This window comes from Podarcis pityusensis (assembly GCF_964106645.2).
Source record: "Podarcis pityusensis genome assembly, chromosome: 13".
In the NCBI taxonomy this organism is placed as follows: Eukaryota; Metazoa; Chordata; class Lepidosauria; order Squamata; family Lacertidae; genus Podarcis; species Podarcis pityusensis.
The window spans coordinates 50,593,446-50,616,561 of record NC_138038.1 but is presented as its reverse complement, the minus strand read 5'-3'; the positions used below and the strand labels follow the sequence as shown (position 1 = coordinate 50,616,561).

The window sequence follows — 23,116 nt, the reverse complement described above, 5'->3', positions numbered from 1 at the left end:
TCAAAACCATAAGGGGAGGGAAATATAAGGGCCATAGATGAGGAGGTGGAGAAGAACCACACAGCCCAACTTGAGCTCTGTGGAGGTGAAGGTGGAATATAAATGCAACAAGCAATTTTTAAATGCATAATGCACTCTTTTTAAAACAAAACAGAACACAATTCCCTCCAATATAATGCATTTTGTGTGTGCTATTGCCAGTCATTCTTATGCACACTTTTAATGTTTGCGTACATTATTAGGGCCACTGCCCTGGAAAATTCGGGATGAATTTCTGCCTCAGACTGCAACCGCCACCCTGTTTTGCAAAGAAGTGAGAAACACATTGGTCGCTGCAACGCCAATTTTACTTCTGGACCTGCCCGCCCTCTGGCCTGCGGCCCTCGGAATGCTGCTGAAGCCTGGATGTGGCCCTCAGGCTCGGAAAAATTCCCCTCCCTGCTCTTGCCTCGATTGCAAAAGGACCGATGGCAATTGCGATAAACCCTGTTCACCGATTCCAGTGTGTGGCAAAACATCGCAGCTCAGGACCCCAAAGGGAGCAGACCAGCTTGTTCGACACCCAAAAGTCAAGATAGATAGAGAGCTGGCCAGATCCTGACTGCCAAATAAATAAATAATTTTTTATTATTATTTATATTCCGCCCTCCCCAGCCGAAGCAGGGCTCAGAGCGGCTAACAGCAATAAAAGTAACACAACATTCTAAAATCAATTCAAAATCAAAATCAATGCTGGCTTTCCTCAGGACTCACGTGAGCTTTGACCGCAACAGGAAGGTGCTGAGCTTAGTAAAGGAAAACTTCACATTGGTGTTCAGCTCCTCAATGTTCTCCACAGCCAGGCAATGAGGCATCCCCGGCGCAAATTCTGCCCACCTGGTTTTTAAAATCAAGATTTCAATGGGGAGAAGTTTCTTTGTTTCTTTTATTATTATTTTTTGAAAAGTTTTTATTGTTAAAATAATTCAGCGTTAATACACACATATTGCGAATATACAAACATACATTTCATACAATCCTTAAAAATGTTCAAACATATCTACACTCAATCCCACAGATAATTCCTTTTCCCATCACCATCCACCACCCCTCACCCCACCTTTGTGTTAGACTTCCAATCTACTCAACTGCAATTTCTTTCCATTCTATTACTTTCTTTCACACACCTTTAACCTAATTTCATGCTTCTTTTTCTGTTACACATTGTTATCCATCTTATTTAGTATTCCAGTATATAAAACGGAACTTGTTTATTCTAATAAGAGTTCTGATTTTTCAATACGGTTTTGCAAGTATCCTTTAAACAACTTCCAATCCCTGTCTATCTTCTCTTTTGAGATCCTTCCAATTTCTCCCATTGTTTTGGATATATTGTAGTACTCCAATAATTTGGCAAGCCACTCTATTTTTGTCAGTATAATACCACTTTTCCAATTTTCCACTTTATTGGGAATAGTACCATGAAGTCTAAAGGAAGAAGACGAGACATTATATTTATACACAACAGTAGCCGCAAGGCTATTGACTGAAAAATTGGAAAAATTGGGAAAGTGTTTGTTTTAAAATCTCTCGCATCTGGTTTCTGCTGCTTCAGAATGCAGGTGAGAGACCCTGTGTTGGAACGGCCCTCGGTTCGAAATAACGGCATGGCGTCTGCAACAAATTGTTGCAGCGTGGGGAGTTCCTACTCGCCATCCCAGTCATTCGGCCTCCATTTCCCCTCCACCCTGGTTTTCTATCCCTACACTGGTAATATATGCATTATCAACTAAATATCTGGCACTTGGCCTAGCTGTACCCAGGCTGGAGGAGTTAGCTACCGCTCTGCGCAGGCTCCTAGACCTCATTGAGTATAAAGTTTGTTTTCCCACTAATCTTGTTGTAGTGGGTTCATGCGAAACAGCAGAAGACGAGATACCCTCTACAATAGCAAACCCCCTCCAAGTGTCCCTGTTTTCCAGGGGCAGTTCCGGATTTACAAAAGCCTTCCCGGTTTCTGATTTGATCCCAGAATGTCTTGCTCTCCCTTAGGGCAGGGGTGTCCAACTTCCAAGAGACTGCAATCTACTCCCACTATAAACCAACTGGCAGTGATCTATCCGTTAGATTGACCAGAGTTGTTGAGCTTTTTTGGGGGGGGGGTGTCAATCAATTGAGATCATCACACGATCAGCCAGGATCGAACGGGGACAGCTCAGTAGATTAGTAACTTATACAACCTTTAGAAGACATCTGAAGGCAGCCCTGTATAGGGAAGTTTTTAAATGTTTAATGTTTTATTGTGTGGCTGGGGCAACTCAGGTGGGTGGGGTATAAATAATAACATTATTATTACTGAATAAAAAGGTAAAGGTAAAGGGACCCCTGACCATTAGGTCCAGTCACGGACGACTCTGGGGTTGCGGCGCTCATCTTGCTTTATTGGCCGAGGGAGCCGGCATACAGCTTCCAGGTCACGTGGCCAGCATGACTAAGCCGCTTCTGGCGAACCGGAGCAGCGCACGGAAACACCGTTTACCTTCCCGCCGGAGCGGGACCTATTTATCTGCTTGCACTTTGACGTGTTTTCGAACTGCTAGGTTGGCAGGAGCAGGGACCGAGCAACGGGAGCTCACCCCGTCACGGGGATTCGAACCGCCAACCTTCTGATCGGCAAGTCCTAGGCTCTGTGGTTTAACCCAGGAGGATATACAATAGTCCGTCATCAGTCCATACCAAGGAAGAATGTTATGGTAAGTCCTTTCTGGGTTGTGGAGGTTTCTCTCCCATTAGGGTTTTTACTCCCCCAACACCTTTAAAGATAGATAGATAGATAGATAGATAGATAGATAGATAGATAGATAGATATAGATAGCTTCTGCCAAAAACACTTCCTGCATCTACATAAATGGTGCAGTTTTGGCTAAGTGTCCCTAAGCTTGCTTATTTCTTCCTCCCTCCCACTTTTTTTGAGCTGTATCCTTTTAGAAAAAATCGGAAGCTGAAAAGCAGGGAATGTCTTCCTCTTTAGACCATCTATAAGCCGCTTGGGAGTCTTTTTCTTTGGGGGGATTAAAAAAGTAAAATCATTTCAATAACGCAGAGAGCATATGTTAACACAAGGATTGGCACTCGAACCCTTAAACCTGGAAACGGACTAGAACGTCGTCATCCCCGAACATAGAAAACGAGGTTAAAACCCTTCTCCCTGACATGCTAGATTTATAGGTGCAGGGATTCACAAACACACCCCGCATTCATGCTCCCCATAATCATTCGAGCTATTAAACTGCAAACTGGAGTAAATTGTTCTGGGTGGGGCAGGCTCAGTGAGCTCCTCAGAAGTCAGTGAGGGGGACTAGCTCTTGACAAGTGTTAAATCAAGATGTTTAAGGACTAGTATTGCAAAATTCACCCCCTTTTAAAAACAAAAAACAAACCTTTCAACTCTGTCCTTCTGGGGTGGGAGTATTGTTTAGAGTTTATGTTGTTGCTGTTATCAATATTATTATTATTATTGTACAGTGGTACCTCAGGTTAAGTACTTAATTCGTTCCGGAGGTCTGTACTTAACCTGAAACTGTTCTTAACCTGAGGTACCACTTTAGCTAATGGGGCCTCCTGCTGCCGCTGCGCCGCCACTGTATGATTTCTGTTCTCATCCTGAAGCAAAGTTCTTAACCTGAAGCACTATTTCTGGGTTAGCAGAGTCTGTAACCTGAAGCGTATGTAACCTGAAGCGTATGTAACCCGAGGTACCACTGTATAACAAAAAGTAAGACTGTATGTATTGGGAAAATTTTGGGAAACAACACGCAGGGTGAGTAATATGGAAATAAAACAAAATGGGAATATGAGGGAAGTCCAGGGGAGGAGGAGAGGAGGGGGAAATATGGAAAACTGCTAGAGAAATGTTGTTAGAGGATGTATACATGGAAAAACCAATAAAAAATATTTTAAAAAACGAAACAAGTATTTAGGAGAAGCTGCTCTCTACAGAGTCGGGTCATTGGTGCATTGAACTCAATTTTGCCCAATTTTGGCTGGCAGCAGTGGCCTTCCAATGTATCTCTTCCAGCACCACCTGGGGGTTGAACCAGGTACCTTCTGCACTCAAAACAGGTACAGCTACAGCTCTGAAGGCAAGATCTCCTCACCTGTACGCCTCCTGTCTCACCTTCACCTCCTCTGCCCGGTGGTGCAGAAGCAACTGGTTTCCGTCATCGTCACAAACCAGTTTGGCTGGAAGGAGAGAAGAAACGGAGCGCTGTTGTTTAAAAAGACATTAGCATTTGGAACATGAAAACTTTCCACTGGAGGGGGTGGCTTGGCAGACAAGGGCCTGCGAGGTCAGGGTTCAAATCCTGCTCAGCCATAAATTTCACTGGGCCCCCTTGGGCCAAACACCTTCTCTTGGTCTAAGCCAGCCTCACAGGGGTGTTGTGTAGATAAAAACAGGCGGGGGGGGGGGGAAGAGCCAGATACACTGCTGTGGAAGAACGGGGAGCTACGAATGCCAATGACTGAGTACCGTATTTTTCGCTCTATAAGACGCACCAGACCACAAGACGCACCTAGTTTTTGGAGGAGGAAAACAAGAAAAAAAAAAATCTGAATCTCAGAAGCCAGAACAGCAAGAGGGATCGCTGCGCAGTGAAAGCAGCGATCCCTCTTGCTGTTCTGGCTTCTGGGATAGCTGCGCAGCCTGCATTCGCTCCATAAGACGCACACACATTTCCCCTTACTTTTTAGGAGGGAAAAACTGAGTCTTATAGAGCAAAAAATACAGTAAGTCTGAGGTGGCTCTGAGCAGCGACAGCCTCATTTGACTATGATTATTAAAATTCTGACCCACCCTTTGCCAACAGGTCCCAGAGCAGGTAACGGCAACGGAAAATTCGGAATTGATATGCAAAACATGTTCGCAGGGTGGGTCTGGAAAATACGCTTCTCAAGGCAGGGGTGCCAACTTCGATAAAATATTGGAGGGCGGAGCAGGTAAGCCCTGCCCCACATAATCAATCCCATGAGATAGCACATACACACCATTTGAATGGCAAAGCCCATCAACTTTTGAAATATTTTCTGAAATATTTTATTGGGGCCGCCAAAGGGACCTCGTCCCCGAGGAGTTAGAAAGTGAGGCATTGGGAGGAGCTGGCTAATAAATAATCGGCACGTAGCCAGTAATTGCATGCAACCAGTCGGGCAAGACACACAGGCTAGCAATCTATAAATCGGTTGCGCGCAGAGTTTTTGAGAAGCTCGTGTACGGACTGATGGGCTGTGCAAACTGAGGCTACCTGGGGGAGTCACTTCACCACTTCTTGAGAGCTTCCAAGTGGCGGGTTGAAGTGCTCGCTTGGTACGCATATATTGCTTGCTGTTTAGAATGAAATCTTTAATCTTCTCGCTCACTTGTGGTGTGATAGGAATTTTGAGGTCTTAGATATATGGTAAGGTTCATAAGTGTACCAACCAAGCACGTACATAGATCAGCACAGGAAGACTGACCTGGAACCATTTTGATTCCTAAACTCAGCAAATGTTTTCTCTGCAAGGTGAAAGGAAAATGGAAATGCCTTCCCATTGTCTCTTTCCTCACAAATCCTGTCTTAAGGGCACATTTAAAATATGAATAGGGTGTGAGCCTGTGACCTGGTCCAGGAACTAAGTATTTATCATTACAAAAGACTGGCCAGGCTCCCCAGGAAATCCAATCAAGTAACCTGCCAGACAGGAGATAAACAATGACAAGAGAAAAAGAACATTCAAATTTCTGTTTTAAGACCGCCTTTTCTGTGATGTAGGTGCGATGTATCTGAGGGGTGGTCTTAGGTTACACCCCTTCTGTGATGTATGTATGATGTTTCTGGGGGTGGTCTTGATCTACAGGGTGTCAATTTCAAAAGTCTTTATAAGGCCTTGCATGCCATTTTTCTGGGTCCTCCTCCTTTCCTGCGGGTGAGGGGAGCACCCTGTTGCAACAGATCAATAAAGATCAGGCTTACTAGCTGCTTTGCTTCTCAATATTCTCTGGTTGGCCTCTGTTATCTTCTTCTACCAATAGGGAACCTATGTAAGGACTCTATATGGGCTCTTGGATACCCCATAAGCGAAAAAGGGCAATTTTTGTTTACAACAGTGGTACCTCGGAACTCGAATGGCTCCGTTTAGACACCGAAAACCAGGATGTAAGTGCTCCGGTTTTTGAAAATTCCTCGGAACACAAACGTCCAATGCGGTTTCCTCTGTTCAAAAACCTAGCTGTCAAGCAGCGCCTCGGAAAGTTTCGGAAGTCAAACGGTTGTCCGGAACGGATTACGTTCGAGTTCCAAGGTACCACTGTACTTCTGAATCTCAGTTTAAAAGAACCACCTTGCAATGGGCAAGACGGGTGTCATTCTGAGCAGATCTTGGCGCCCTTTCAATTTTGCCCCAGAGTTGCTCTCTCACCCCATGGCATTGTGGGAAATGTAAACGGTGCGCAGAAACAACAGAAAGCTCCCTTGTACCAAGTGAAGACCAGGGCTGGATTTAGGTTTGATGAGCCCCTAAGCTACTGAAGGTAATGGGGCCTTTTATATGTCCAGCTGTCCTTTGTCAACAACAAATTGTCACTGTTTTTTTGTGTTGAATATATGCTATATGGTCATTGATGGACCTAACAGGTATCTAAAGCCGTTTGCACATGTTGCCCTGAAACCAGTCCATGCAGAATGTAGGCACCCTATATATAGAAATGAACAAACCAGTGATATTTTAGGGAGCAGGCTCGCAGGCGGGGCCCGTGACTTACATCATAGGAGCCTACACAACACAGAACATTGTTGCTATATGTAGGTTTTATTTTATTTGTTTTTTATCTTATATTTTGGAAGTGTACAGGGTTTTTTTTCCTTTAAATTTTTTTGGGGCCCCCAAGAGCTATAGCTCGTTTAGCTTATACGTAAATCCAGCACTGGTCAAACCCATCGCTCTGCCTCGTGTCAACAACACAGCCCGGCAAACTTTGTTCCCCAAGGTTTTAGGCGGGGGGGGGGGGGAGACATTCCCAGCCCTACCGGTGTGGGGGTGGCACAAAGGGCCACAATATGTGTACCCCTGTGAAACCCTGAGTGTGCGGCTAATAGGGAAATTATGGTAGTGGCTTTAAGAAACTGCTGCCTTAAGAAACTGTTGATTCTGCAAGTTCGGGGCAGAAATACAGCTAATTTGTAAATCACAATATATAGCACAAAGCTAGAATGTAAGTTGCTACAAGAAGGAACACAGCACACAACAGAACGCAAATGGCTACACAGAACGCAGGTTCCCATAAACCACAGGGGCTTTTGCAACAGTGCGGAGGCCACGGGTGGGAATCAAAGCTGTGTCAGCAGAAACAGCCAATGCTCATTGCGCAAGTGTACTAACCTGAAACGCATCTGACAACTTGAGTGAGGCAATAATGTACGTGACTGGATGAAATTAGAATGCTTTGTAAAAAAGTTATAAATGCCCCCTCTTGCCATGAGGAGGGGGTCGGGACTTGGCGGAACATACCCTGACGGATCAATAAATGGCCGGACTTCATCTCCTCCCAGGTCCTGAATTTTATAGTGGTACCTTGGTTTAAGAACAGCTTAGTTTATGAACAACTTGGATTAAGAATGCTGTAAACCCGGAAGGAGGTGTTTTGGTTTGCGAACTTTGCCTTGGAATAAGAACACGTTCTGCTTCCTGTTGTAAATTTTTGTAAATTGAGTCCCCCACTGCTATGGGAAACCACGCCTTGCTGAAGGAATGACCACTGGGTGTGGAGCACATTTCCACCCACAGACAAAGCCACAGCTGTCTGAACATCATGCCCTCTATCTAACCTTTGCTCTCTTAGTGGTCTGCCGTGCCCTGTCTGTGACATTTGTCTGCTTCGTCATACATTGTGCAAGAGGAGAGTGACGCGGTGGAAACAGGTGCCAGAATAACTTTGTACCACCTCTTGATCTCGGGACTGGAAGATATGTAAAGGTCACAGTCCAAAATGTATCTGACTGATTTGGCATATTGTGCTAATAAAAAGAGCCTCAGCAGAGCTAGCTGGCAGCTTGCCTGTGCACAGCTCACCTGCATTACCAACTCCCACCTCATGCCTTCACTTCACCTTGGTTTAAGACCAATAGCTCCCCTTGTGGCTCCCAGGGGTGAGAGGATGCTAGGAACAGAGGATCAAAAAGGGAAAAAACCTAAACAACGAAACAGATCCCAAATGAGCCAGCCGGACCATCACAAACAAGATCCGCCAATTTTAAAAATGAAAGATACATCCCGCCGTGATATTCAGCCTCCTACAAGAGACAGCGAGGACTCCGTTTCTGCGGAAGAATACGCCTTAATAAACCGTTTCTGGTCATTGCAGCCCTCAGCTCAAATCGAAATCTTGGATAGACTAGACATACTCAGAAGCAGACTGGTCAAGAAGAACGAACACAATGAGACGTCGGCGGGACTACATTTGTGGCCCATACCCCCTAACTGCCTAGTGGATAAGAGGAAGGTGGGAGGCTCATTTAAATGCATAGATCCAGATCTCCAACTGCAGCCCCGTATGACAAGGCAGGATCAAATCAGGAAGACAAACCTGGTTTAAGAATGCTTTGGTTTAAGAACAGACTTCCGGAACTGATTAAGTTCGTAAACCAAGGTACCACTGTATTTACAACAGACTTGGGGGTTTTTATAAGGTTTGACCCCTCCCAATATTTGGCGTCTCGGTGGTTGGACTTCAGACCTTCTGTATGCAAAGCAATACTCTTCCTCTGAGTTACGAACCTTCCCAGGAGCTCAAATGCCCCCAGCCCCCCCAGCCCTGTCTTCGGGGCCACAGTCTGGAATTATTTTCTGGAGGGAAGTGGCCTGACAGATGCCAGCCACCTCCAGGAGTTCACATACGATACATATTCTGGACTCACAGCTGTCCATGGAGGCGCAGGTCAATTCTGTGTCCAGGGCAGCTGTTTATCAGCTCGATCTGGTATGCAGGATGAGACCCTCCCTGCCCGCAGACTGTCTGGCCAGAGTGGTGCATGCTCTAGTTATCTACTGCAATGCGCTCTACGTGGGGCTACCGTTGAAGGTGACCCGGAAACGACAACGAATCCAGAATGTGGCAGCTAGACTGGTGACTGGGAGCGGCCGCCGAGACCACATAACACCGGTCCTGAAAGACCTTCATTGGCTCCCAGTACGTTTCTGAGCACAATTCAAAGTGTTGGTGCTGACCTTGAAAGCCCGAAACGGCCTCAAAGGCCCAGTATACCTGAAGGAGCATCTCCACCCCCATCGTTCAGCCCGGACACTGAGGTCCAGCTCAGAGGGCCTTCTGGCGGTTCCCTCCCTGCGAGAAGTGAAGCTACAGGGAACCAGGCAGAGGGCCTTCTCAGTAGTGGCGCCCACGCTGTGGAACGCCCTCCCATCAGATGTCAAGGAAATAAACAACTCTCTGACTTTTAGAAGGCATCTGAAGGCAGCCCTGTTTAGGGAAGCTTTTAATGTTTAATAGATATGGCTGGGGAAACCCAGCCAGATGGGCGGGGTATAAATAATAAATTATTATTATTATTATTATTAACCAATGGGGTGGGATGATGACACTATCTCTGTGATTCCCGGCAGAAGGGACTTGGTGACCTGGGAGAGTCGGCCCTGTGTCGCCGTCCCAGCGAAGGGCTTCTCTGCAGGGATGCTACAAGCACCTCACCTGTCCCTTCTCTCAGCTCCAGGGTCGTGTACCCCTCAATCCACTGGTAGCAAGGGAAGCGGTACGTCTCTCCCTGTGGGGTGACGAGCTGGACAAAGTTGCAGTACCAGCTATCCTCGGGGAAGAAGAGGTAGGGTTCCTTGTGGAGCTGGACCAGCAGAATCGGGCCCAGCTCCTCATCGCTGGGCACCTTGTATTCATCCACCTGCGGAAAGAAACGGGACAGCCGCTGATTCGCCACGACACCAGGAAGCAGGACTTCACCTGTTTGATTATGGATCTATTAAAGCAGCTCTGGTCCGTGGGCCTATTTTTGGCCCATGTGGACTCCCTCAATTTTGGCCGTGGGGCTGTTTTAGTCAAAGCAAGCCCCTCCAGCCGAACACCTCACATGGAATGTGAAGTGAGAGGCAGGAAGAGTCAAGGCTCATAGCTGTCAACTTTTCCCTTTTCTTGCGAGGAATCCTATTTGGAATAAGGGAATTTCCCTTAAAAAAAGGGAAACGTTGACAGCTATGCTCCTGCTGCTTTGCAAGTCAAGAATTACAGTGTAGACATTTTATACATTCTACATTTAAACTATGATTAAACTGTAGTATAAACTATTACTGGAATGGCGTACTAAAGATGAAGAGGTTAAAGGGGTGGTGATACAGTGGGCTAAAGATTTTGAATATAATATTCAGCTAGAATCTTGGGGGAGGTTGCAGAAGGAAGGTGTTAAGTTTACTGCATGTAGTGGACTTGTAGAGAGGTAAAGGCTTTTTGGGAAATGATAGATAATGAGTTAAAGAAAATGTTCAAAAATACTTTTATTAAAAAACCAGAAGCCTTCAAGCAGCGGTAAAGTGTCCAGCTTGTTTTACCCCCTAACTTTTGCTAATCGAGGGATATACCGTATTTTTCGCCCTATAGGACGCACTTTTTCCCCTCCAAAAATGAAGGGGAAATGTGTGTGCGTCCCATGGGGCGAATGCAGGCTTTCGATGAAGCCTGGAGAGCGAGAGGGGTCGGTGCGCACCGACCCCTCTCGCTCTCCAGGCTTCAGGAAGCTATCCGCAAGTCTTGCAAGCCCGGCGGGATGTCCCGCGGGCTCTCAAGGCTTGCGGGCAGCAGCCTGCAGCCCAAAAGCTCGGGGGACAGTGGGGAGGCGCAGCGCCGCCACCCCGCTATTCCTCGACCTGGTCTGGAGGCTGGCGGGGGGGAGAAGCAAGCTCGCTTCTCCCCCCCGCCAGCCCCACAAGCTCGGGGGACAGCGGGGCAAGCCGCTGCCCCACGGAGGCTAGAGAGGCTGTCCCTGAAGGCAGAAGAGGGAGACGGAGCGCTCCGTCTCCCTCTTCTAGCTTGGGGATGGCTGCGCAAACCTGGGGGGGAAATAAAAATTTTTTCCTTGATTTCCCCCCAAAAAAACTAGGTGCGTCCTATGGGCTGGTGCGTCCTATAGGGCAAAAAATACGGTATAAGACTAAATCCTGCCGACTAGATATTGGAGATTAGACCCCAGGGGGCCAGATAGGAAAACCGTGGGAATTACTCTCACTGTACATGACTGCAACACAGAAGAAAAGGCACAAGGCTCAGTGGGAAAAGGAGATTTTAAAGACAGTACTGCCGTTGCTACCACTGTCCCACTGACTCAAACAGCAACGGTGGGAATTGAGAGTTAAAAGAGAGGGATTTTAAATAACGTAGCAGTTGATTATTGGACTGTATTATATCGCTAAAAATGGGCAGAGAAAAAAGAAAGGAAGAGACTGAAAGGCGGAATTCTAAACGGAAACTACAAGAAGGACCAATGAAAGAAGAGTGGCAGATGAAGATGATGGACTTTGCAGAACTGGCGAATTTGACAGGAAAAATCCGAAACTGGCATGATCAAGAATTCCAGAAGGACTGGAGTAAATTTATACAATATTTGAAAGAACATTGTAAGCAATTAACATTACTAGAAGGGTTGTCTGGAGACTTGTACAGTGGTACCTCGGGTTAAGTACTTACCGGTAATTCGTTCCGGAGGTCCGTACTTAACCTGAAACTGTTCTTAACCTGAAGCCCCACTTTAGCTAATGGGGCCTCCTGCTGCCGCCGTGCTGCCAGAGCGCGATTTCTGTTCTCATCCTGAAGCAAAGTTCTTAACCTGAAGCACTATTTCTGGGTTAGCGGGGTCTGTAACCTGAAGCGTATGTAACCCGAGGTACCACTGTAATGATAATTTTTTTCCTTTTTATATTTATTTAAATTTCATAATGAGTGTAATTAGAATTGGAAAACGTATAGAATGCTATGATATAAAGGTTAATTCTGAAATCTATGAGGCGGGAGGGAAGGAAGGGGACAGGCTCTAAAGGAGGGGTCAGCAACCTAAGGCCCAAGGGCCACAAGCGACCCACGGGGGTCGTTTAACTGGCCCACGAGCCGCCCCCAAACTGAGCCGCCCGCTCAGTGAGTCCCCGCAGGGATTTGCTTCTGTGGTGCCAGAAATCGCGTGCAGACACAGAGACCGGAAATCGTGGGTGCAATCCGGCTCACAGAGGGAGTGAGCCAGCCCAGGCGAGGTAAACCTTGCCAACCCCTGCTCTAGAGAGCCAGAGAGGTAAAGTGGATAATAATAATAATAATAATAATAATAATAATAATAATAATAATTTATTATTTATACCCCACCCATCTGGCTGGGTTTCCCCAGCCACTCTGGGCGGCTTCCAACAGAACCTTAAAATACAATAACCTACTAAACATTAAAAGCTTCCCTAAACAGGGCTGCCTTCAAATGTCTTCTAAAAGTCTGGTAGTTGTTGTTCTCTTTGACATCTGGTGGGAGGGCATTCCACAGGGCAGGTGCCACCACCGAGAAGTCCCTCTGCCTGGTTCCCTGTAACTTGGCTTCTCGCCGTGAGGGAACCGCCAGAAGGCCCTCGGCGCTGGACCTCAGTGTCCGGGCAGAATGATGGGAGCGGAGACGCTCCTTCAGATAATAATGATGTGGTTATATATCGTTAAATGGAAAACTAATAAAAATTATTTACATATATAAAAAGAATTACAGTGGAGAGGCGACCTTCTCAGGCCCCCCAAAGTCCCTGCCTCCCTCCACCCCAAAGTCCACCTCTGAAGATCCTCTCACCGCTCCGGGGGCGAAGTCCTTTCCTGTGTTGTTCAACGTCTGTTTGGGGCTCCTGCCCCTCGAGCCCACCAGGGTGATGGAGACGGTGTCGAATGTCCCCGAGCCCCAGAACGTCCCGGTTGCCACTTGGACCTTGTACGAAGCCATTAGGGTTCCTTCTTCGCTGCTGGACTCGGCCGGCCGTCTCCTGCAGTGGCTCTCCTCTTGATCCTTCGTGGGCTAAAAGTTAAGTCCAGAGGGAGGTATGAGGGACTGGACGAACAAGATGCTTTCGGTGGAAACTGGGAGGTGGCTGCAGTAGATCTGCCAGATAGCCCCTCTGCGTCATGTGGGCCAGAGGTTATCAGCGAGGGGTGAAGAAATAGAGGGGGCTGCGGGTGGGGCTGTGGGTTAAACCACAGAGCCTAGGACTTGCCAATCAGAAGGTCGGGGGTTCGAATCCCCACAACAGGGTGAACTCCCGTTGCTGTCCCTGCTCATGCCAACCTCCAACATTTTGGAGGTCTTTAAGCAGAGGCTTGACAACCATATGTCAGGAGTGCTCTGATGGTGTTTCCTGCTTGGCAGGGGGTTGGACTCGATGGCCCTTGTGGTCTCTTCCAACTCTATGATTCTATGATTCTAGCAGTTCGAAAGCACGTCAAAGTGCAAGTAGATAAATAGGTACCGCTCCAGCGGGAAGGTAAACGGCGTTTCCGTGCGCTGCTCTGGTTCGCCAGAAGCAGCTTAGTCATGCTGGCCACCTGACCCGGAAGCTGTACGCCGGCTCCCTCGGCCAATAAAGCGAGATGAGCGCCGCAACCCCAGAGTCGGCCACGACTGGACCTAATGGTCAGGGGTCCCTTTACCTTTACCTTTAACTCCCAAAGGGATGGCTGGGCAGGAGGCAGGGAGCCAACAGTAGGGGGAGCCAGAGGCAACGGCCGTTGGAGCCAACTAAGTCTAGATTCGACCCCGTCCTCTTCCTCCCCAAGGAGCAACGAAAAGACTAAGGCTGGAGGAAGCTGGTTGTAAGAAGGCAGGCTGGATCATAGTCTCGTTTCTCTAATGGTCCAGCCTTTGCTGACAGAGGGTCACATGTGAAACCAGCGTGAGCTTAACATTCCTTAATGGGGTGGTGCAAACCAGGACAGGATGAAGACAGCTAGTGCTGCAAATTCTTTAGCCTGAGGCACAAGTCCTCTAGAAGCTTCTATTTGCGAGACAGAGCTTTATGGCCAACCCATCCATCCTCTACGTCTGAGGGTTTATGGTGCTGACCTTTAAAACCCTAAAGGGCTTCGGCCCTATATACTAAAAAGAGCATCTCCACCCCCATCGTTCAGCCCTGAGGTCCAGCTCCGAGGGTCTTCTGGCTGTTCCCTCCTGTGCGAGGTGAGGTTGCAGGGAACCAGGCAGAGGGCCTTCTCGGTGGTGGCGCCCACCCTGTGGAGCACCCTCCCTTCAGATGCCAAGGAGATCACTATTTGACTTTTAGTGTATCTGAAGAAGTGTGCTTGCACACGAAAGCTCATACCAAGAACTAACTTAGTTGGTCTTTAAGGTACTACTGGAAGGAATTTTTTTGTTTTGACTTTTAGGAGACATCCGAAGGCAGTCCCGTACAGTCGTACCTCGGAAGTCAAACAGAATCCGTTCCGGAAGTCCGTTCAACTTCCAAAACCAAAGCGTGGCTTCCAGTTAGCTGCCCGAAGCTCCTGCAGCCAATCGGAAGCCCCATCAGATGTTCGGCTTCCAAAAATAGTTCGCCAACCGGAACAGGCCCTTTCAGGTTTGCGGCGCTCGGGAGCCAAAACGTCCGAGAACTGAGCTGTTTGTCTTCCAAGGTACGCCTGTACAAGGAAGTTTTTAATGATTAGTGATATTCATTATCTTCAAAACGGATGGCCTGTCTTCTGATGGCTTTAAAATAGAGGACTAAAGTGGTACCTCGGGTTAAGAACTTAATTCATTCTGGAGGTCCGTACTTAACCTGAAACTGTTCTTAACCTGAAGCATCACTTTAGCTAATGGGGCCTCCCGCTGCCGCCACCGCGCAATTTCTGTTCTCATCCTGAAGCAAAGTTCTGAACCCGAGGTAATATTTCTGGGTTAGCGGAGTCTGTAACCTGAAGCGTCTGTAACCTGAAGCGTATGTAACCCGAGGTACCACTGTATCCTCTTTGAAGGAGCCACATACGGGGGTCAGACTCAGCACCCCCCTAAGACTGTGGGATTAGACTGACGGTCAAAACGGCACATCCCAGAAGTCTCCCACAGCAGCTGCCCAAATTTTAAGATCCTGCTTTCTGCTGAAAGGACGGAAGAGTTACCTGCAGCTCTTTCTGGAGATGGGTGCGATTCTCCAGGGAAGCGGGGGTCCTTCCTTGGGCCCCCAGAAAGCCAGCAGGGAATCCAGAACATCGGCGGGCCCCATTCAGAGGCCTCCTCCTCCTCAAGAAAGCCTCCATTTCCCACCGGGTGGCATCGTAAGCTACAGAGACAGGAAAATGTTTGTTTAAATCTCCTTGGCGGCTTGCTGGCCATTTCTCGCTTCAGGCAGACACTGTGTTTATTGATTCGGGGAGGGAGAGGAGAAGGGGCGCTGGAATGCTCCACGGAACACGGGGCCAAATGTTTGGAAATGAGCAACCTCCAAGCAGGCAGCTGCCATCCTGACACCGTGACCCAGGATTATAAGAAATTTAAGGTCTTAGATATATAATAAATGTTCATAGATGTGCCAGCCAAGCACGTACATAGATGTGTGGACCACATGTCTGAAGCATCACAGGAAAACAGCCCTGAAACTATTTTGACTCCCAAACTGACCAAATGTTTCTCTGCAAGGAGGGAGGAGGTGAAAATTCGTTCTGGAGGTCTGTTCTTAACCTGAAACTATCCTTAACCTGAAGCACCACTTTAGCTAACGGGGCCTCTTGCTGCCGCCGGAGCACGATTTCTGTTCTCATCCTGAAGCAAAGTTCTTAACCCGAGGTACTATTTTTGGGTTAGCGGAGTCTGTAACCTGAAGCATCTGTAACCTGAGGTACCACTGTAATTACCATTTCGAAAGAATGGCCAGACTACCAGGAAAGGCAATCAGATAAGGCATTATCAGATAACCTAGCAGACAGGAAAAACAACAACAGTCAAATTTCTGTTGTAGACCACCTTTTCTGTGATGTAGGTATGATGTTTGTGGGGAGTGGTCTTGAGTTACACCCCTTCCGCGATGTATGTATAATATATGGAGGGGTGGTCTAGAGCTCCAGGGCAGGGAATTTAAAATTAAAATAAGGGCAGGCACACCTTGGTTCTGGGTCCTCCTCCCTCCTCCTGCGTGTGAGGGGAGCACCCTGTTGCAATAGCTTTAATAAAGATCAAGCCTACTAGCTGCTTTGCTTCTCAATATTTTCTGGTTGGCCTCTGTTATTTTCTCCTACCGATAGGGAACCCACTTAAGGACTCTGTACAGGCTCATGGATACCCCATAAGGGAAGAAGGGCAGATTTTGTTTACAACACCCGCATCCTATTTTATCGCTGCTTCCCCATGGTAGAGCTGTTGTGGCTCCCACAGGGGATGAACTCAGGGGGCGGTTTCCACCAAACGCTTTGATGCGCAGGGCCTTGCCGCACATATTATGCAAACCGTGCGGTGCACATGGCTGCGCAAATGCAGAGCAGGCAACACACACGGCTACTCAAGGAAAGGCCCTGATCCAACTGCAACATGCCCCCAGCAACCCCCAAAGAGGTGGGCACAACTTTGCACGGCCGCCGGCTCCTATCCTCAGCAACCTGGCGAGTCTCCGAGAGGCCTGAACCAGCCTTTTCCCCACGTGGAGGTGTGGCAAGGGGAGGGGCTTCCCCTGTTGGATTTCCGCCTGCCACACAGCTGTCACAGGCGTCTGCCGGGGGAATAGTGGATGCTCAGATTAAGTACACAATTGTCCTGGGTGTGGACCGCCAGGCCAAGATTATTCCTCAGGGCATGGGTAGGCAAACTAAGGCCCGGGGGCCGGATGTGGCCCAATTGCCTTCTCAATCCGGCCTGCGGACGGTCCAGGAATCAGCATGTTTTTCCATGAGTAGACTGTGTGCTTTTATTTAAAATGCATCTCTGGGTTATTTGTGGGGTATAGGAATTTGTTCATTCCCCCCCCAAAAAAATATAGTCCAGCCCCCCACAAGGTCTGAGGGACAGTGGAACGGCCCCCTACTGAAAAAGTTTGCTGACCCCTGTCTGTGGCTTCCCCCAGAGCATCCTGGGACCTGTGGTTCGTTAGGAGTGCCAAGGAGTCCTTTCACAGAACTACATTTCTGTAGGGAATGCCAGTGTGGTGTAGTGGTTAAGAGCGGTAGTCTCGTAATCTGGGGAACCGGGTTCGATTCCCTGCTCCTCCACGTGCAGCTGCTGGGTGACCTTGGGCCAGTCACGCTTCTCTCTGAAGTCTCTCAGCCCCACTCACCTCACAGAGTGTTTGTTGTGGGGGAGGAAGGGAAAGGAGAATGTGAGCCGCTTTGAGACTCCTTAAAGGGAGTGAAAGGCGGGATATCAAATCCAAACTCTTCTTCTTCTTCTTCTTCTACATTTCCCATAGTTCCCTGGGAAGAGGGATTTCTCCTGCTGAAAAAGTTTGCTGACCCCTGCCTTAGGGCTCCATGCTGTTTTCCCCACCACAGGGACGTTACCAGAGACCATTCACCTGCTCCTGGAGCGTTGCTGGCGCAGAGGATTCTGCGGGCGCCCTCAAATCTCTTCCAGCGCTCCTTCACCTTCCAGAATACCTTCAGCCTCATCTTCGAGGTCCTTGGAAAAGAGAAAGGGAAAGGGTGGGAATCCACGCAGGTTTTTCCAGGAAGCAAAATGCCACACATTCCTAACCTGGGGGTGGATGTCAAGACTGGAACCCGCTGTTTTGTTTTTAACTTTGCCGTTTGCACAGGAATATGCAAAAGTGCCCAGTACTGACGCAGACTGTTAGTTCAGTACTGGTAACAGGAGCCGGCAACAATTCTGCTTTCTGAAGCCTTTGCCAGGATCAGGCCAGCGGCCCACCTGGTCCAGCATCCTGTTCTCACAGTGGACAAGCAGATGCCTTATAGGGGAACCCAGAAGCAGGATCCGAGCACAAGAAGAACACTTTCCTCCTTCTGTAGTCTTAGATGGTCCTCTGACCATAGAAGCAGGGCAGAGCCATTGTGGCTGTATTATTATTATTATTATTATTATTATTATTATTATTATTATTACAGTGGTACTTCGGGTAAAGTACTTAATTCATTCCGGAGGTCCGTACTTAACCTGAAACTGTTCTTAACCTGAAGCACCACTTTAGCTAATGGGGCCTCCCGCTGCTGCTGCGCCGCCAGAGCACGATTTCTGTTCTCATCCTGAAGCAAAGTTCTTAACCTGAAGCACTATTTCTGGGTTAGCGGAGCCTGTAACCTGAAGTGTATGTAACCCAAGGTGCCACTGTATTATTATTATTATTATTATTATTATTATTATTATTATTTATTATCATTGCTAGGAACCATCAATGCCCCTCTCCTTCATGAGTCTGGCTAATCCTCTTTTTAAAGCCATCCAGGCCATCCCTGTGGCAGGGAGTTCCATAGTCTAACTCTGCACTGCCCGAAGAAGCACCTTTTTAAACTGTCCCAAATCTTCTGACACTCAACTTCTGGCAAGTGAGCCGTATCTGAACCAGTCCTGGCCTGAATTACAAGAATGAGAGTTCTGGAGCGGATCTGTTCTAAGCACCTTTTCACGCCGAAATCTTAAGCATACTTCCCAGGAGGGAGGGAGCAGGAGGGAGGGCTTGGGGCTCGTCCGCAGGTACGTTTCCTCCACATTTTCCAGGTGTGGTCTGTGTTTTAAAGCTCCATGTCCGACTTCTCTTTCATTTTGATTTTTTTAAGCTCCAGAGATTTTCCCACAGAAATCTGCTCTTTACTGCAGAATTGGAACAAACAGCAATACACAGAAAGCCCAAATTGCCGTTTGTTGTGCTTTAGCATTAAAGAGCGGGTTTTCGCAGGAAAAGCTCCGGAGACAGGGAGAGCTCATAAGAGTTGGAAGGGACCCTGACGGTCATCTAGTCCTACCCCGTGCAATGCAGAAATATGCAGCTGTCCCGTCTGGGGATCGAACCTGCAACCCAGGCAATATCAGCACCACGCTCTAACCAACTGAGCTATAAGCCCTTTGCTCAGAGTAAACATGCATAGAATGACTCTGCAAGGAGGGAGGGAGGATGAATTCAATTCAGTTCCCATTTAAAGCTAAACTTTTTTTTTTTTTTCTGAAGCAATGCAGCCGTTCTTGAAAAGCTCTCTGAACTTTGCAAAGCAGTTCTCCCACCAAGTACAAAAACACATCTGGTAAGGGTATATGTGCTCATATTGTAGAAGATAACATATACAAAGCACATTATATTACAGGGAAAATGCAAAAATTTAGGGGAAACGAGATACAAACACATAGATATTTAGAAAGTTGGTGCGAGTCTTCACCAGTTTTTAGAAGAAGAAGAAGAAGAAGAAGAAGAGTTTGGATTTGATATCCCGCCTTTCACTCCCCTTCAGGAGTCTCAAAGCGGCTAACATTCTCCTTTCCCTTCCTCCCCCACAACAAACACTCTGTGAGGTGAGTGGGGCTGAGAGACTTCCAAGAAGTGTGACTGGCCCAAGGTCACCCAGCAGCTGCATGTGGAGGAGCGGAGACGCGAACCCGGTTCCCCAGATTAGGAGACTACCGCTCTTAACCACTACACCACACTGGCTCTTTTAGCTTATTAACTTTCCCCAAATCCTAAATCATGGTTGTTAATTCTTCTTCTTATTATTATTACTATTTTTGCTTTATCCTTTTTTTGCAAACCACTTTGAGGGTTTGTTTGTTTTACAATCAAGCGGCATAATCAATTGTATAAAGTAAATAAATAATGCTTTTTGAAGGTGTATATTTGGAAGACCAGGTCGAGGAAATTTGCACTGTAACACTGATGGCTTTCTCCCGGACGAGTCCCAAACAAGTGCAGAAATGTGGAGAGCCAAACTTTCCTAAGAGTAGGAAAAACGAGAGCAAGCAGCACTGACGTATCAACGCATCCTCAAGCGCAAAGCTCTGCCCTTTCCCAGCTGCGCCACGCAAGGCACTATTTTGAGACACAGGCCGTGCGGGGAAAGGTTGCACTTTTTCTATTTCTGCCTGCAATAAAAGCAGCCTGGCTAGAATGCCGTGATGCTTAAACTGCTCTGAATTACAGCAGCTTAGAATGGAGCCTTTGCATCATCGGACAATGTCAACACGCCGCGAGCAAAACATCTTGTGGTCTTGAGCCTTGACGGGGGAAACACTGAATGGCTAAAAGGGTGAGTATTATTTACTTATGGCATTCACATCCCTTTTTTCTCTCTAAGGAATTCAACAGCAGCATCCACGGTTTCCTCCCTCCTCAATTAATGCCCGCAACAACCCTGTGAGGTAGGTTTGGCTGAGAGGCAGTGACTGGCCCCAGGCCACCCAGCGAGCTTCATAGCCCAGTGGGGATCTGAAGCCTGGCTTCCCAGGTCCCGGTCCAACGCTCTAACCACTGCACCACACTGCCCCGCCGATCACCAGTCTTCGCTTATACAAATCTGTGGTTCTAAGCCTCTTTTTTTGCATTTTCCAAACACACACGCGCGCACACACACCACTGTGTCTGGCCAGTGGGTTTAGCTGCCACGATGAGGACTAGAATATTGCATGGGCTGTGGCTGCTCTTTTTGCAAGGAGCCTTCCCTCCACGCCTGAGACCTTTTGGCAACTGGGACAGAAAAAGAAAGCAGGCGATCGAGGCGAGGAGAAAAGATGACAGAGAGAGGGGAAACCCCCTAAGGACCAGGCTCAAAGGCACCCTTGGTGCATTGCAAGCTCTGAGAGGCTATGCTGGGGACACAGAGGCAGGAACCCCTGAGAACAGAGAGGATCTACAGAGCTTCCCTGCCTTTTCACCCAGGTGGAGACCGGTGCCCTCTATGAATTGGGCTGCGGTGATCCTGGAGAGTTTGCCCAAGTTTGGGGAGGGGGCTAAGTGGCTTTCCCTCCCACCCCCAGGCCTCCCCAGGGTGCTCACCCGTCTCTGGCCGCCCCGATCAAGAAGGCAGGGTGGGCCACACCGGCTGGGGCAGGCGGGCAGCGCAGGCAGACGTCTCCGAGATGCACTGAACGAGCTGAGATATTTTCTCCTCCAGCTGGCTTTCCACTTTGCTTCCTCTTTGGGGTAGGTGTTGGGAGGAGCTGTCCCTGCTCGAGGGAGTGGCAGAATTTGTGCTTTCACTAGCACTCTTTGGAGAGGAAGGCGCATTCTTCATGGAGCCGAGCCAAGCAGACGGCACAGACCTCTCCAGCAGGCCCCGGTTTCCAGGCCACGGGGTGGGAAGAAGAATCGAGGAAAGGGCCCTCGTGGCTTCAAGGAACGAGGCGCCCACAACCCTGCCCTGCTCCAGGAAACTGGGCCTGCCAGAAGGATCAGCAGGGCAGGTGTGGATTTGCACGGCAGGGCGAGGAATAGGAAGCCACCGAGGGGCAGAAATGGCCAGTGGCCTTGCCACACAAGGAGCCACAACTGCAGTCCGTGGCGGCGTGGTTCCGATTTCCCGGTCTGCGAAAGAGGGAACTGCTGAGCGCCGTACCGCAGAGGTCAGCCTGAGGTCCTCGTCTTTTGAGTGGACACCAGCATCCTCCTGAAATGTTTGCAAGATGTTGAGAAATTGTACAGCTCCTGCCTGGTTTGTTTTTTAAACTGAACAGGATCAGGCGCCCCACCAACGGAGACTGGGGGGCCGCAACGGTTAGAGTCTCGGACCATGGCCCGGGAGAGGTCAGGGTTCAAATCCGCTCGCTGGGCGGCCTCGGGGCCGGTCACTGCTTCTCAACTTAGTCTACCTCACAGGGTTGTCGTGAGGATTAAAGGGGGAGAATCGTGAGCTCCTTGGAAGAACAAATATGTGTTTGTAATAAAACAGATCAAATCAAAATACAGTGGTACCTCGGGTTACATACGCTTCAGGTTACATACGCTTCAGGTTACAGACTCTGCTAACCCAGAAATAGTGCTTCAGGTTAAGAACTTTGCTTCAGGATTAGAACAGAAATTGTGCTCCGGCGGCGTGGCAGCAGCAGGAGGCCCCATTAGCTAAAGTGGTGCTTCCGGTTAAGAACAGTTTCAGGTTAAGAACAGACCTCCGGAACGAATTAAGTACTTAACCCGAGGTACCACTGTACATAAAACGAGGCAGTGCCCCACCAATCTCAGCCAGAACCTCCTCCTGCCTGCTTCAACCTCCTCAAGTCTCCATGTTCCCAGAGTTCCCTGGGAAGAGAGATCCGTTCTTATCAACTATATTCGGATGGCAGACACCGTGGCTTTTTGAAGGAAGCTGGCATTTGGCTTGTTCTCAGTCCCCGTCTGAGGGACGCATGTGAAAGCAGCATTCTGACATGTTAAGCCATGGGTAGGCAAACTAAGGCCCAGGGGCCGGATCCGGCCCAATCGCCTTCTCAATCTGGCCTGTGGACGGTCCGGGAATCAGCGTGTTTTTACATGAGTAGAATGTGTCCTTTTATTTAAAATGCATCTCTGGGTTATCTGTGGGGCATAGGAATTCGTTCATATTTTTTTTCCAAAATATAGTCCGGCCCCCTACAAGGTCTGAGGGACAGTGGACCGGCCCCCTGCTGAAAAAGTTTGCTGACCCCTGTCTATGGCTTCCCCCAGAGCATCCTGGGACCTGTGGTTCGTTAGGAGTGCCAAGGAGTCCTTTCACAGAACTACATTTCCCAGAGTTCCCTGGGAAGAGGGATTTCTCCTTAAACCATGCTGGCAGTTGTAGCAGCTCTGTGAGGGGTATAGACTCTCCTCCCTACACTCTTAAGCACCCTTAAACTACAGTTCCCAGGATTATTCGGGGGAACCGGTTTAAAGTGGTCTAAGATTCTTGAAATGTACAGCCTGCGTGTGGCCTCCTCCTGCCTAATAGCAGAGCCGGCCCCCAATAGGCGGCACCTGGGGAGGCTGCAGTTGCCTGCAGTCAACCTGCTTCTCAGGGACGGCCAGTGGCGTAGCGTGGGGGGTGCAGGGGGGGCCGACCGCACCGGGCGCAACATCTGGGGGTTAGGGTTAGGGGGCGCAAATCCACGGGTTAGGGGGCGCAAATTACTTGCCTTGCCCCGGGTGCTGACAACCCACGCTACGCCACTGGGGACAGCAGAGCTCTCGCGGAGGCGAAGAGCCACAG

The 23,116-nt window shown here is 48.6% G+C and overlaps 1 protein-coding gene across 2 annotated transcripts in view; it reads right to left on the bottom strand.

The window, feature by feature from the left end:
• LOC308462222 (polyunsaturated fatty acid lipoxygenase ALOX15B-like) overlaps positions 1 to 21,107 on the bottom strand; it is a 39,911-nt gene extending 18,804 nt beyond the window's left edge. The window contains exons 1-7 of one of the 2 annotated variants that reach the window (XM_080979725.1): positions 20,953 to 21,107; positions 17,533 to 17,636; positions 15,155 to 15,315; positions 12,843 to 13,061; positions 9,719 to 9,923; positions 4,137 to 4,221; positions 754 to 876 (exon numbers count right to left, since the gene is read on the bottom strand). In XM_080979725.1, coding sequence (XP_080835851.1) covers positions 754 to 876; positions 4,137 to 4,221; positions 9,719 to 9,923; positions 12,843 to 13,061; positions 15,155 to 15,315; positions 17,533 to 17,626 — 887 coding nt within the window. In that variant the 5' untranslated portion in view covers positions 17,627 to 17,636; positions 20,953 to 21,107. Of the gene's footprint in view, positions 1 to 753; positions 877 to 4,136; positions 4,222 to 9,718; positions 9,924 to 12,842; positions 13,062 to 15,154; positions 15,316 to 17,532; positions 17,998 to 20,952 lie in introns of those variants that run through there. The other variant, XM_080979724.1, reaches the window with a different exon arrangement.
• Between the last annotated feature and the right edge of the window lie 2,009 nt (positions 21,108 to 23,116).